The 15,738-nt window shown below is 37.2% G+C and overlaps 1 protein-coding gene across 2 annotated transcripts; it reads left to right on the forward strand.

The window, feature by feature from the left end:
- The first annotated feature begins 1,724 nt into the window (after nt 1–1,724).
- YIPF5 (Yip1 domain family member 5) lies at nt 1,725–15,384 on the forward strand. 2 transcript variants are annotated; one of them, XM_040453853.1, is made up of 6 exons: nt 1,725–1,856; nt 2,433–2,552; nt 9,133–9,305; nt 10,143–10,288; nt 11,566–11,747; nt 13,050–15,384. In XM_040453853.1, exons 2-6 carry the CDS (start codon nt 2,443–2,445, stop codon nt 13,210–13,212), a joined length of 774 nt encoding a protein of 257 aa, XP_040309787.1. In that variant the 5' UTR covers nt 1,725–1,856; nt 2,433–2,442; the 3' UTR covers nt 13,213–15,384. The 2 variants fall into 2 exon arrangements, with proteins under 2 accessions (XP_040309787.1, XP_040309796.1); XM_040453862.1 differs by lacking the exon at nt 1,725–1,856 and adding an exon at nt 1,940–2,104 and having other exon boundaries at nt 13,050–15,375.
- The last annotated feature ends 354 nt before the right edge of the window (nt 15,385–15,738 follow it).

Here is a 15,738-nt window from a genome sequence, read left to right on the forward strand (position 1 = left end):
TTATGCTGTAAAATACAGCCATAAAACGGGACAACATGGCTGTCTTCAGTCAATTAGGCTAACTGGTCATCCTTCCAAGAGTTGTACAGATGGTAACTACATCAAAAAATTATAAAGTTATTTACAAAAGTTGGTAAATTAAAAAATTTGGTGAGCTATTTCAGATATTTTCTGATACTTTAAAGGATAGCTTCCATTCATCTCATGAGTACATTCTTTGGTTTTTCAGTTTTGTCCTTTTCCTATAACTCTTTCCTTTGGAGGGGTGTGTGGAGGTTTTTTTGTTTGTTTTTATTTGTTTCAATATAGTTTGCATATTGAAAAAAAAAAACCTTTTAACTACTGAAATTTTATGATTCCTTTGGAAACTGGTCCCAGAGAAAAGGCCTGGTTTCCTTTGTAAAGATCATGGGATTTGGGGGCCAGCATATAATGTAAGGGCTTGTGGTATAAATTTTAATGCTATAAGCTCTGAAGACAGTTCTGCTCATTGGTTAACACCACGGCATTTGGAGTTAGAATTCCTTTACTTACAGAAAGTGATTTCACACAGAAGCCAGAGCAATCAAAATAAAAGAATCAAATTATGCCACTCTTCAGTTCACAACCTTCAGTGGTTCCCCTTTTCTTTTAGAACCAGTACCAGAATCCCACAAGACACTCTATCCCTGATCCTGGCCTTTAGCTCCAGTCTCAACTTCTATGTGGCTTTCCTCATTTGCCTAATCATCCTGGGTTCATTTAGACCAGTGATTTCCAAACTCTGATGTTATCCAAGAGACATTTTTAGTTGTCACAAGGTGGCAGTGGGGATGGGAGTCGTACTATTTGCATATAGCTGATAAAGTTCAGGGATGTTGCCAAACATTCTACAGTGCACAAGGCAGCATCCCCTGTCCCCTCTGCCCCACAAATATCATTTAGATTAAAATGTTAATAGTGCAAAGGTTACACCTTTCCTCACACCATGTTTTCCTTAACCCTAAGCCTTGCACACACTATTTTTACTGCCTGAAATATTCATGCCCTTCTGTTCCCCTTTTCACTTTTCTTTAACTCCTTTTGATCATTCCCTTCTCAAAGTGCCTTTCCAGATTTTCTGTCCCAGATGAATATTACACTCTTTCAAAAAATTATAGAGGACTTAACAATATTAGTAACCATTTTACATATATTTATGTGTTAACCCCACCCCAACCAATCCCAGGTGAGCAGCACCATTTAGCTTGCATTCATCATAGCATCTCCAACGGCACAACTAGGTGAGATGTCATGCAACACTGCATTCAATGTTACTAAATGAACATTTGACAGCCTCACTTACAAAAGGAGAGTAATAGCGTGATCATCTCATTAGGGTGTAAGGATTAAATAATACACCTAAACTCTGTAACACTGTCTGAATTACACTAAGTCCACAGAGACCGGCGTTCTGTGGTTTGTGGACAGGAGACCGGCTCCGTCCGCTCATTAACAGCATTTGCAAACCCTCCTCTAGGTCTCCGGTCTATTGAGGAATTCTTCCTCCAGACTGTAACTAACAAATTTCTGCGCTTGCGCCTTTCTGCCTCTGTCGGTAACCAGGCTTCCGGAAGTATTTCCCTTCTCGTTGGCCCGCAAATAGACTGATCAATCGACACTGCGCATGCTCCGCATCAGGTTTCCCCTTCCCCGGCCCGCCCCACATCCGACCCAAGAGAGGCGCAAAGTCTACCAACACGCCTGCGCGAGCGGGCGTGCCCCGGAAGCGGTTCTTTGGCCTTGTGACACGTAGCAACGGAGCCAGTTCAGGGTCCTAAGCGGTGTTTGGGGGTTTTGGGGGTTTGCCGGAGCCGCTGCCGCCGCTTCTCCATTTGGTGAGTGTTTCAGCTTGTGGCACACTGTTCTGCTTCTCCGCAGTCCAGTGCAGCGCGGCTTGTTGCCACCTTTCGGCGCAGCGTTCCGGTCCTTTCGCTCAGACCCTCGCTCCCTTTCAGGTCCTTGCTTTGACGCGTCCCCTATACCTCAAGCGTGGCTTTCTAGGAGTCTGCACCGTCGCGGCAGGCTCAGGCCTTATTTTGCAAAGAGGCAGTCGCATTGTCAGCGGCAAAGCCCTTCCCCCGAGGTGAGGAATCGTCTTTATTGTTTTTAGACCTCCAAGGAACCAGTTCTCCCACGACCCTTCCCCTAGTTATAGTGACAATTGTAATAACAATTTAATGACAAGGAGCCTGGGCATACTGGCTCCTTGTAATGGAGGTGTCTTCCCAGCTCGTGATTTCGAGATTAGACGTTTCCTTTGTAACTGCCACCCAGACCTATCGTCCAAATGCTGGTGCCTCAAATTCCAGAAGAAATAATTTACTGCCTTCTGAGGCTTTTTGCCTAGTATCGAAACGAATTCAGTAGGATCTTGGGTATAAACAGTATTTGCCATTCTTCTTCTCTTGCAGATCATTTGCAATGTCAGGCTTTGATAACTTAAACACGGATTTCTACCAGACAAGTTACAGCATCGATGACCATTCACAGCAGTCCTATGATTATGGAGGAAGTGGAGGACCCTATAGCAAGTAACTTGTCAACTTTGACCATTTATTTAGTCAAGATTAAAGTGAAAGCATGTATCCTGAATGTTTGGTATTGCCTAAAACTGAATGTGGCAACATTCCCTTGTCAGGAAGGTGATTTTTCATAATCTTCCTTCCTCTGGAAAGATCTATGACACTGGTTTTGGCGTGAAGGGATTGCCCTAGTTAGAGTTCGGTGCCTTCTGCAAAATCTTCGGGTGGGCCCGAGTGCAAAAGTTGATTGTTAAAGAACTATTTTCTCGTAATAGTATTTCTACATCATTTAAGATATGGGTAGGAGCTTGAAGGACCTAGAAGATACCTAGGCTATTTAGTCCACAGAACCAGTTAAAATTTTAAAATCTTGTGATGGCTAGTTTAGAAGTTAAATCAGTCCAGATTTCAGACCGTGTCACTGTTAACTCAGAGTGCTTAGTGACACTGTTTAGCAGTGTAAGCTGCCTGTTGTGAATCATCAGGTGATTTTATATATCAAGTGATAATCATTTTTATTACTCTTCTTACCAAAACCTTGTGCTCAGTACACACAAGTTGCCAGCTGCAGACGGAAGAGGGATCTCAAAACCTTTCAGCCCTGAACTTTTAAGAACAAAACAGAACAAAACACCCTGCTTTTTAAATAGGCTTTGGTGTTAGTGGTAGAAATACATTAGCTGAGGCATTCTACCAATCTCTAGGACATCATATTCTTAGTTTCTTAGAAGTTTGAAAGTAATGTCATCAGGCATTAAGTATACCAGGGTGGATTAACCTTGTTTGGGTGGTCCAGGACTCCTTCAATGAGCAGAATTGGAAACATCATGTTGAGAAATATCTATTCCTTTATTTACTTAAAAACGTGTTTTGTTGTTTTGTTTTGTTTTTTAATCAGTGTACAAGAGGGAAAATCAATGAAAGATTGGTCAGAGTGCAGCCACAGGGCTTTGGAAAACCTGCCTCTGTATGTGGGCCTGTTTTTAGCTAAATGGTGTTTGCATTCAACAGAACTATGACATTTGGATTACAGCCTCCTAGGTGTATTTATCTCTGCCTTTCTTTCCTGCCCTGTCGTGTTTGCATCACTTAAAGGTGTGGCTTATCTTTTCATTCCAGTTAACATCTTCTCCTTTCAGTTTTCTGCAGGGAGGTGGTTTACATATTCTGTTGCTAACTATTCTCAATTCCATTACAATCAAATCGTGTACCAGTAAGCATTGTTTCAGTGTAATGAAGTTTTATTCCAGGTACTTGCATACCCACTATTGCAATTAACAAATGGGAGTTTATAGATGAAGCCTAGGAAAACAGAAAGCTTAATGTATTAGCAGTAACAATTGGGTTTCGTTTATAAGTATCATTTATATGTTCATATAACAACAACAACAGCAACAAGTGAAAGGCCCTTTGATCTTAATCTATTGAGCTTTATGACTGTCATATTGGACAGGTCCCACATTGTATGTTAGATATGCCTATAAAATACCAATTACATATTTTTAAAGTATTTAAAGCTAGTATTTTTTCATTTTTGATTTAACTGATAAATATCTTTATGGAATACAGTGTTGATTTAGTCAGTACAGATCGTATTTACCATACTGTGTTCTAGTTTAAAACCAGCAGGAGCAAGTCAGGAATTTGTCCCGACCAGGTCCTACCAGAACAGGAAAACTGTAAAATTTCATGGCGTTGTCTTTCTTGCATCTTAAAGAAGGAATGAAGACACCACTTTTGAACCACTCGTTTTCTTGGGGCCTATTTCTCTTCGTTACATGACATTTATGAGTCTTACATCACCATTTGAAAGTGTGGCCTTCAGACCCTAGAGGGTTGTTGAGACCTTTCAAGGAGTCTGTAAGGGCAAGACTATTTTTATAACAGTACTAAGACATTATATACCTTTTTAGGTGTGTTGACATTTGTACTCATGTTTTAAAAACAGTGGTTGATAAAATTGCTAGTACCTGAATGTGAATCAAGACAAGGGCATCAAATCGTTCCAGTAATCATTATATTCTTTATTGCCACACACTTGCTGGGGTGTAGGGGGGAACCACTTTTATATAAGGATGCCCTTGATGAAGCAGTAAAAATTACCGTGTTATTAAATTCTGACCCTTCAGTGCACACAGAGTAGAACTGTGCTGCATGACGAAATGGGAAAAGGTCCTAAAGCACTTCTGGTGTGTACTGGAGAGCAGTGGTTAGGAAAAGACCCTGTGCATTCGGAATCGCAGGCTGAAGTAGCTGCTTTTTCTTGAAAACCATTTCTATTGGAAAGAACATCTGACAAACTATGGTTATTTAGACTTCAGTACTGGGTAGATGTTTTCTTGAAGATGAAATAGTTGAGCCCCATACTGTCCATAACTGTCAGCTTCCTAGTAATAACCATTTTTCTGATGAAATCACTGGTCATATTAACAAATGTGATGTTCTTATACTTACCCTTCATATATATGTTTTTATATTAAATATGTTAATATTTGGGAGATAGGTATAACTCATACTAATATTTTCTAAATCATCAGTGAAGGTTACAGAATCAAAAATGAGTAAAGAAAGGGTCCATCCAAAGTGCAAAGCACATTACTGTATTCTGTGAAACAGTATAAAAAGTTTATCAGTGGAGCACCTGGGTGGTTCAGTTGGTTGGGCATCTGACTCTTGATTTTGGCTCAGGTCATGATCTCACGGTTTGTGAGTTCAGGCCCCACCTTGGGCCCTGCTGACAGTGTGGAACCTGCTTGGGTTTCTCTCTCTGCCCCTCCTTGCATGTGTGTGTGTATGCACACACTCTTTGTCTCTCTCTCAAATAAATTTAAGAAGGATGTTTATTAGTAGTTGTTCCATCTTCTCTGTTGCAACTTAAGTTTAAAAAACTACCATCTTGCTTTGAATTTTGATGCAGAATGAAAAGAATATCCATGATAATCTGAAAAGGTTGTTAAATAATTTTCCAGCTACTTGTCTGCCTCGCTACATTTTCTTCAGATACTTCGACTAAAACAATATATTACCACAAACTGACAACAGAAGCAGATACAAGAATTTTTAGCTGTCTTCTGTTAAACCAGACAGGACCAAGATTGTCAAAAATATGATACAGTGCCACTTTTCTCAGTAATTTTTTAAAGTAATTCTTTCATTAAAATTTTATGCTAATATATGAAAAGTTTATTGTTACTTTAAATGAACTAATAAATATTTAATTTTTTTTAATGTTTATATATCTTTGAGAGAGAGAGAGAGACAGAGTGCAAGCAAGGTAGGGTCAGAGAGAGAGGGAGACACAGAATCCAAAGCAGGCTTCATGCTCCAAGCTGTCAGCCCAGACCCCGACATGGGGCTTGAACCCACAAGCCATGAGATCATGACCTGAGCCAAAGTCAGATGCTTAACCAACTGAGCTACCCAAGCGCCCCATTAAATATTTTAAAAATTTCTCAGTTTTAATTTCTAATATGATAAATATTGACAGATACATCCCACAGGAATAAAAAATATTTGGGCTTCCCAGTAATAAATTTTGAAAGTGAAAGGGGATCCTAAGGACAAGAGTTTGAGAACCACTGGTCTGTACCATTCTTTTTTTTTTTTTATTATTGCATAGACATTCATATTCTCTCTCTCTCTTTCTCTCTGTCTCTGTGTGTGTCTTTCTGTGTGAGAGAGAATAAAATACATTCTGTTGATGCAGATTGTATCAGCCTCCATATGGAGCTTTTCTAGCTGTTTCATAAACCCAGTTTTAGATTTATGATACATTCTAACAGAGATCAACATAATAGCATATTGTACTAAATCAGAAAATGTGAATTCTTCCCCTAATTCAGTTCAACCTGCTAATCCTGTGGGATATGTGTGTGTATGTTTAAGTAAATAGAAATCAACATATTTCATACTAAAATGGAAAAAGACATATATGGGAAAAAAAGATATTATAGCTATCTCCATAAATTAGGATTTGGGGGTGATTATTATTATCATTGTTAAAAGTTGGTCCCCGGAGTCAAAAAGTCTAGTTTTGAATCTTGGCACCACCATAGGCAAATCATTTTAACCTAAATATTAGTTTATACATCTTTATAATGGGAAGGATGTTAAAAGCAACCTCCTAAAGTTATAGTGACGTAATATGATATAATGCACATTAAACACTTAAAACTGTGCTTTACAAAGTAACATTCAGATAGGTGACTTGTATTTTTGTAAATTTTCAGTAGCTAATATGTGCCTATATGTTACCTATAACATATTTTAGAATGAATGAATTTTGATAAATAATAAATGTACAACAGTTTTAAAGATGCAGAAGTTTTTAATATGAAAATTAAGTCTTCCACTTCCCCTTGCTTCCAAGTCCCTTTACCTATATAATTATGTGTGTTATATTAAATGTTACATTATTCTTAAGCCTATATAATTATAGGTAATGTATGTATATGTGTATAAAATACACATATTCAAATATATAGATACAGATGTATTCTAAAAACTACAATCAGAGTGGGTGCATATGGCATATACTATTCTGAACATTGGGTTTTTTTGTTTCTGCCCACTAAGTATTTTTTGATTATCGTTCCTTATTCACATAGAAGTACTTCATTTTTTTTAACAAGCGCATAGTAATTTATGCCATATTACAGGATATTTACTCATAACTGTTTATTTTGTTTTTTATTGTTTGCTGTTAAAATAATGCTTTGGGACACCTGGGTGGCTCAGTCAGTTAAGCATCCAGCTCTTGATTTCAGCTCAGGTCATGATCTCGCAGTTTGTGAGTTCGAGCCCTGTGTTGGACTCTGCACTGACAGCACAGAGCTTGCTTGGGATTCTCTTTCTCCCTCTCCCTCTGTCCCTCCCCTGCTTATATGTGTGCTCTCTCTCTCTTTTCCTCTCCCTCAAAATAAATAAAAGTTAAAAATTAAAAAAAAATAATGCTTCATCGAATTCTATATTACTATATAGCCAGAAAACAAATAACGTTTTTTTCAAGCTTGGATTGGACTAGAGTGGTAAATAAATCATGAGAGTCCCATTGGACTCTCCAGAGGATTATGTATAGTTGAAACTTTCCCATTATTTGGATTTGCTTTTATTTTATTTTTTAAATGTTTGCTTATTTATTTAGAGAGAGAAAGAGAGAGGGGAAGAGAGAATCCCAAGCAGGCTCCACTCTCTCAAAGCAGAGCCAGTTGTGGGGCTCAATCTCACAAACCATGAGTTCATGACCTGAGCCAAAATCAAGAGTCAGACTCTTAACTTAGTGAGCCAACCAGGCGCTTCAGATTTGCTTTTAATCAAGATGTTCAGTTAATTTAAGATTTAATTTTAAAATCTCAAGTAATATTCATGGCAGTCATTAGTCTTATATTTATCAAAAGGAAACTATAGAATTTTAAAAGGTAATTAAAGGATCTTTAAGCTTTCTCCATTCTTTTTAAAATAATTATTTTACTTCTGTATTTCTTACTTTGTATTTAGATTAGTCCCATTGATGGGTAAGTCATATTTTTCCCCAGAACATGGTAAAACAAGTTTTTAAAGATACTGCTTCAATGTCCTTCTGTTCACTGTTGTTTTTTTGTGTTTTTTTAATCACTAAAATAGCCATGGTAAAACCTCTTTTTCTACAGTGCGGGATTTTACTACAGCACATATCAAATGAGACAGTAAGCGTATATCTACTTTGAAAAATTGAAAGTGCTATTAAAATGCAAGGTAATATGGGCGCCTGGGTGGCGCAGTCGGTTAAGCGTCCGACTTCAGCCAGGTCACGATCTCGCAGTCTCAGCCAGGTCACGATCTCGCAGTCTGCGAGTTCGAGCCCCGCGTCAGGCTCTGAGCTGATGGCTCGGAGCCTGGAGCCTGTTTCCGATTCTGTGTCTCCCTCTCTCTCTGCCCCTCCCCCGTTCATGCTCTGTCTCTTTCTGTCCCAAAAATAAATTAAAAAAAACGTTGAAAAAAAAATTAAAAAAAAAAAATGCAAGGTAATACTAATAATGTTTTGTTATATTCAGAAAGCTTTTGAGAAAGAGGCTTGAATTTTTCCATTCTGTGTTTGAAATTGATGGTTCTTAAAGAGATTTACACACTTGGAAAAAAATAACATACTACAAAGAGTAAAGAAGAATGATTGAACATTCAATGGAGATTCAAACCACAGTGGGAAATTACATAACTTGTAGTACAAAGTCTATCATGTTCAGTTTTCATCCATAGTCTTAGGTATAAATTTTATTCCTCAGCTATCTTTATATTATATATACTACTAGAGGGGGAGAAATAGATAAGATTTCTAAGGTTTCATTTTTTGACCACCTAATCTTTAAGAGTTTCATAGTTTATAAAATTCTTAAGCACTGTAGAAGTGAGTGTTGGCATCATCAAGTAGATTCTCTGAAAAACACTGACAACTTACCATTGGAGATAATCATATTGATCCTAGTAATCATTTCAACACCATTTATGAAAACTGGCCAAGTGGCTATCCTAGGAGCTGTGTGACTGTGACTCTCTCGCTCTCAGGGATATCCACTGTTGACGTAATTCTCAGAAATGGAACTTTGATTTACAGGCAGTATGCTGGCTATGACTATTCGCAGCAAGGCCGATTTGTCCCTCCAGACATGATGCAGCCACAACAGCCATACACCGGGCAGATTTTCCAGCCAACTCAGGCATACACTCCAACAACACCTCAGCCATTCTATGGAAACAACTTTGAGGATGAGCCACCTTTATTAGAAGGTAGGATTCGTTGCAGAGTACTCTGTAGTGTCCAGCTGGTTAGTGAAAATAAATCAGTTTGGAGAAGTTATCCCTTCCTTTGAGAGAATAATGTTCCAGAAAAAATGTTTTCTACTAAGTAACCCATTTTGAACAGAGTGTATATGAAATCACACTGAACCATAAGGGACCAGATTTTTAATAGATCTTTATAAAGTGATTATTAGGTCAATATGTGAACATTGACTTTTACTTCACATTATTGATTCAATTCTGTCAGTGGAAGAAATGGAAGGAAATAGCATGGTAGTGATTATTCTATATGGAAGAAGTTGGCAAAACTAGTAACATCATTGAAAAATACGGTGATTTTCAAATTCTGTTCCAAAACCCATAAAGCACTTCTTCTGAACATTTTGGGCTGGGGGGTGGGGGGTGTCGGATACCCTTTGAAAGTCTAACGAAAACTATGAATCAAAAAAATACTCTTCTCAGAAAAATGCACACCTGTGCATAGAAACATAGTTTTATATACAATTTCATAGCATCTCCAGGTATTGCTGAAGCCCCAGGTGAAGAACCCCTTACTCCGAACCCTGTCCATATATCCTTTTTATGCAGTCGTAGCTGAGAATGTCTTGTTTTGTCACATCCAAACACTTTTTCCATCACCAAAGCAGAAATAAGACTTTTGTGGAGTAAGCACCACAGTCAGAGAAGACTGGTATTGAGGACTCCCCAAAATAATGTCTCATATTGCTGAGTGTTTCATTCTGTCTCCTGTTCCAACATAGATTCTGGTAAACTAAAGATATATCAACAAATCCTAATTGACTTTCTTATTTTCTCTTCCTTTAGAATTAGGTATCAATTTTGACCACATCTGGCAAAAAACACTAACAGTGTTACATCCATTAAAAGTAGCAGATGGCAGCATCATGAATGAGACTGATTTGGCAGGACCCATGGTTTTTTGCCTTGCCTTTGGAGCCACATTGTTACTGGTAAGATTTTAGTTTAAACTCTCAGTATGAGATTAAACAACATTCTTTAATGGCCAAGAGCCATTTTTTTTTTTTTTTAATTTTTTTTTTCAACGTTTATTTATTTTTGGGACAGAGAGAGACAGAGCATGAATGAGGGAGGGGCAGAGAGAGAGGGAGACACAGAATCGGAAACAGGCTCCAGGCTCTGAGCCATCAGCCCAGAGCCCAACGCGGGGCTCGAACTCACGGACTGTGAGATCGTGACCTGGCTGAAGTCGGACGCTTAACCGACTGCGCCACCCAGGCGCCCCTGGCCAAGAGCCATTTTTGAGACTGTTTATACATCAGATCTTTCATGTGTTTTGAATGGTATTGAGTTGCTTGAAATTATACCCATTCATCACTTCTCCGTTGATAATAAATGTAATATATTTGGAAATACTTTTTTAGGTTTATTTACTTATTTTGAGAGAGAGAGAGAATGCATGTGTACGTAATAGGGGAGAGAGAGAATCCCAAGTAGGATCCGCACTGTCAGCCCAGAGCCCAGCCCGGGGCTCCATCTCACAAACTGTGAGATCATGACCTGATCTGAGATTGAGAGTCAGACACTTTACTGACTGAGCCATCCAGGTGCCCCTAACACATTGCTGTTTTAAGTCTGTTCAGTAATGTCTTTTACAAGAGCATAATTCAGTTTTGTTTTGTTTTTTGGTTTGTCAAAAGACTGTATAACTCCACCAATGGTTTGGAAAAATAATGAAAGAAAAATACATCTTCCATCAGATTTTTCTTGCTTGTTCGTCATTTTTCTTTTCTCCTCCCTTCCCCATAGAACCCTGGTGTCCTGCTTATCCTGACTTCCTTTCTGTTAGCTCCTTTTGGTGGTATTTGTTGCTTTCAAGGGATATTGGCTATTATCCAAACATTCTGCAGGATTTTCCATCTTGGGTCTATAGTTTATTTGCTTCAAATCAGACAGATTTCTTTTTAGAAGTCTACTGCTTAAAGGTAATTGTAGTATGATTCTGTGTCTTTATTTGCTGAATTGTTCATATACTACCTGGAAAATGAAAAACCAAATATATGTATATTGGGAAGTAGGTACTTCAGACTTCCTGAGAAAGGTATAATAGCCAATCGTTGTTTTACTACTCTGCTTAAAGAATAGATACGTGTACAGATTTTGATGCTCACAAATTGAATATTTTCTACATGTACTTTTTTAGGTGAAATAAAGCCAAAAATAATTTATTTTTTTCCCTTTTAACCCATAATCTTTTCTTTACCCATAGGCTGGCAAAATCCAGTTTGGCTATGTATATGGGATCAGTGCAATTGGATGTCTAGGAATGTTCTGTTTACTAAACTTAATGAGTATGACAGGTGTTTCATTTGGTTGCGTGGCAAGTGTCCTTGGATATTGTCTTCTTCCCATGATCCTACTTTCCAGTTTTGCGGTGATATTTTCTTTGCAGTAAGTACTGATCTTTATTTGGGGGTTGATTGACCAGTTCTCTGTAGTAGGATTTCCCTCACCATCAGTTTAAGATAAATCACTAATTCATGAAACTTGAGATAGTTCCTGTTGTGAATGAGGACTATCCTCCATTAATTTCAGTGATAAATACTGAAACTAAGAATAAATTTAAATTTTTTTATTACCATCTCTGCTTTTATCTGTGATAAAGAATTTCACTACTTTTGTGTTTACTTGGCACTGAACAGTAGTGATTGTTAAGTCAAATATTGCATGAAAAGATCAGGTTGTGAAAATTATACTTTCCATCTCTCACATTTTTTAGACTATATAGCTTATTTCTTAAAGATGTTGGGCATATGTTAAGTGAATGAATAATAAAACACATACTGTCTACTTGGCAGCTTTTTAAGTGAAAATGAAGCATTCTTTTTATGGCAAGAGGCTGTTAGTAGCCTACCATGTTCTCAGATGTATATGTAAGCAGCTTTAAGTGTGTAATTTGTTAAATAATGTTTTAGCTAAGGTGAGAAGGAAAGGTGTAAATTCCTGCTGATAAATTCTCTGCTCACAGCCAGCATGCAGCTTCTTTATTAACAGTTCAGGCTCCTCCTTGTGGCTAGTGCCTGGCACAACCAGTGATGGGGCTTTGTTACACTTGGAAAGTTAAAGGAGAGGTTTAGGAGAAGTGCGTGTAGCAGCTCTTCGATACTAGAGATTTGGCAAGATGATGGCCTCACAGTGTTTCTGCTTTGCGTAAAAATGCTTCAGATTTTCAGTGTAGAAACCTTGACTCTTCATTTGTTGAGATTGGTACCCTTATATTTGAATTTTACAAAAGAGATTTTCTATGAATGCACTATTTTCTAACCAGAGCAGTTTTGCTCTCAGGAGGCATTTGGCAGGGTCTGGAAGTAATTTTCGGGGATGCAAAAGTGTTGAAGGCCACAGGTTCTGCTGACCAGCCTTACAATGTACAGAACAGCCCTTCACAACAAAAGTGCATCCATCCCAAATGTCAGTGATGCCAACATTGAGAAACCTGGCTCCTGTGCTGACAGGCATAAAATGTAATTATAAATGAGCTTTTTGAATGTGGATGTGAATGATTCAGCATTATTGAATTCACTGTGAGGTACTTTATTTTAGCATTTGAAAACAAAATCTTGACCGTTTCTTCAGATGTGTACAATGTGGATTTAAAGTGCTTTTCTTTAGAATTGGGTTATTATTATATTCTTACGTATCTAATCTCATCTACTGCCTCCCCCCCCTCCCCTTTTTCCTTGTCGGTTACAGAGGAATGGTAGGAATCATTCTCACTGCTGGAATTATTGGTTGGTGTAGTTTTTCGGCTTCCAAAATTTTTATTTCTGCATTAGCCATGGAAGGACAGCAACTTCTAGTAGCATATCCTTGTGCTTTGTTATATGGAGTCTTTGCCCTAATTTCCGTTTTTTGAACTGAATTGATCTGGCATGTGGACACCATTGAGCCAAAAGGACTTTGAACTCTTATATTGGACCAGCAAACTGCTACAGTGCAACTCCCGTGCAGATCTAACGTTTGACTATTGGCGCAGTGGAAGTAAACATACATCTTTTGTTCATTTTTATAGAACTTTTGAATACTATGTTGGATTTACTTGCAGTATGACTAGCTTTAAATGTATGTGCTTATACCAATAAGAAGTGCTATTTCTTTCCTGTTCTGCAGCCTTTGAAAAACAGATTTTTTTCTTGCAAATTATATTAAGATGTTTTTGATAGATTTTTATCAACTGTGGGAAACTGACCACAGGGCTGATAATCTTTTCTTAAAAGCAATCCAGTCTTGGTTAAGAAGACACAAGATTTACTGCAGAAATGTTTTTCCAAGGGATTGGGAAAGAAAAATTGCCTGTATTCTCAAGTTAGATGCACTTGAAGCAAAAAAGTGATCCCAATGTAGAGTTTTATGAGTTTGCCCTGCACAAATTTGACATTCCTTTAAATTATCTCATGGAGTTTTTGCTAAAATTCAACAAGACAGCAAGTTCCTAGTCTGCTTGATTGTAGACAGGAAGTGTGAGCACCTGTTGAGGTTAGCATGAACTAAACCATAGTGACCTAGACTGAACGCATTAATGTTCATAGTCGTATCTCTGTGTTTCCTAGGAAAAAGAAAATCACTAACCTTTCTTGAGAAAAAGATTTAAAACGTCACAGTTTCAGTACTGCAGTTATCAATGTAAAGTGCATTTGATGCTTAGTAATTAAAATTTTCCCAGTTTTAACTGTGTTGAGTTGACTTTTGCTGTTTTCGGTGTCGCATTTTCTTTAATTAGGTTCTGGTTTTAACTTGTATTCATAATTTATTCTAAGCTTGAAGAATAGAAGTCATTTAGTATAGAATCAGAAAAGAGATTAAATGAAAAGCAATGTACTTTGAGTTACAACATTATTTCCTTGTATTAAATTTATTTGGTTCATGTCATGTTCTCTTGCCAGAGAATCTATGAGAAAATGCTATATCTTGTATTTTGATATAGCATTGGCTTTTTCTGAAGAAAACTGCCTCTGATTTTTGGACAGGCTCATTTACAGTTGTGAGAAAGATGCCTTATGGGAAGGAAAATGTTGCCTTTTTCAAAAAAGGAGACTTTCAGACCAAATAAAAACAAACACCAAACTGATGTTAATGGTTCTTTTTAAAAGTTAGTTTTCATTCATAAAAGGAGGTTAAGATAATAACACATTTCTTGTAAGATCATGATTTCTGATCTCTGGAATCATATAAATATGTTTTTCTTCATTAATACTTAATTTCCTAGAGGAATACTCTCACTAATTTGTTTTGGGCTGGGTTTTCAAACATACCAAAGTGTTTTAGAGTATTTTTTACTGTAATCCGTGGATAGTATTTGTTTTGTCTTTTTCAGTTCATTTTATAAATACACACTAATATTGTTAAAGTAGATATAATGAGTGCCTTCTGTGAATATCCAGTTTTTCCCAATGATCAGTGTAGAGGATGCTTTGGGAATTAAATTTCCCTACTGTTGCTTAGACTTAGACCATTAATCTTCAGCCAGATTCCCCAAATGGATCAAATTGTTTTATTTTTTTGCCTCTCCCAGCCCCAAGATAATACTTTTTAATTTAAATCAATATTGAGAGACTATTGTTACTTGTCTTATAGAATTCCAAAATGATTACATGCAAACCCATTTTATATATAACGGTTATCCTGTCAAAACAGCTTTATAGTGGAATTGTATTTAATGCAAAAGGTTAGTTCTAGAGTTTGCTTGCTACCTGGTGAATCCTGTATAGCCAAAATTTCCCTTTTAAAATTTCTCTTTAAAATGCAATATATGTAGCCATATTTATGCATACTTTAAAAACTGAAAAACTATGTTTCAAAAAGTTATGTGTAATAACTTTTTTGTCTGGCATTGTAGTAGATTTCTCTTTCTTGAGTTAAGTTACAAGAAGAGCATCTAGCTTGCTTTTAGGTAGGGCCCATTTTATACCAAAACCATATACATGTACCTTTAAATACTAGACACACTCAGTATAACTTCAAGCTCACTTAGTGATTGTTCCTGGATAATAAATTTACCATGAATGGATCTGCAAGTTCACTCACTGGAGCTACTGTGTTATGTGTTACTTATGCATGCATGTATATCAAGGACAGATAACTGCTTGTATGTATGGTATAAATGTATATTTTATGACTTTTAATACCATGTTACATTACCACGTTTACCAGTGGGTGCTTCCAAGAGCTATGTAACTAAGCTTGTAGGAAGAGGCATTCTTCCTCGAGACACAGTTATAAAGACGGTGCAAAATTCTATAAATCTTAAAATGCTAATTATGTCCTCACGTACTAAGCATCCAGTCAAAGAGAATTTTTTAAAATGTATCTAATCACATGATTTCAGGTAGAATTTAAGTACTGTGCATTGACATTTTCCAAGTTTATTTGTAAGCTTTAATGG

This window comes from Herpailurus yagouaroundi, unplaced genomic scaffold (genome assembly GCF_014898765.1).
Source record: "Herpailurus yagouaroundi ecotype Mexico unplaced genomic scaffold, PumYag 29, whole genome shotgun sequence".
NCBI classification, from domain to species: domain Eukaryota; kingdom Metazoa; phylum Chordata; class Mammalia; order Carnivora; family Felidae; genus Herpailurus; species Herpailurus yagouaroundi.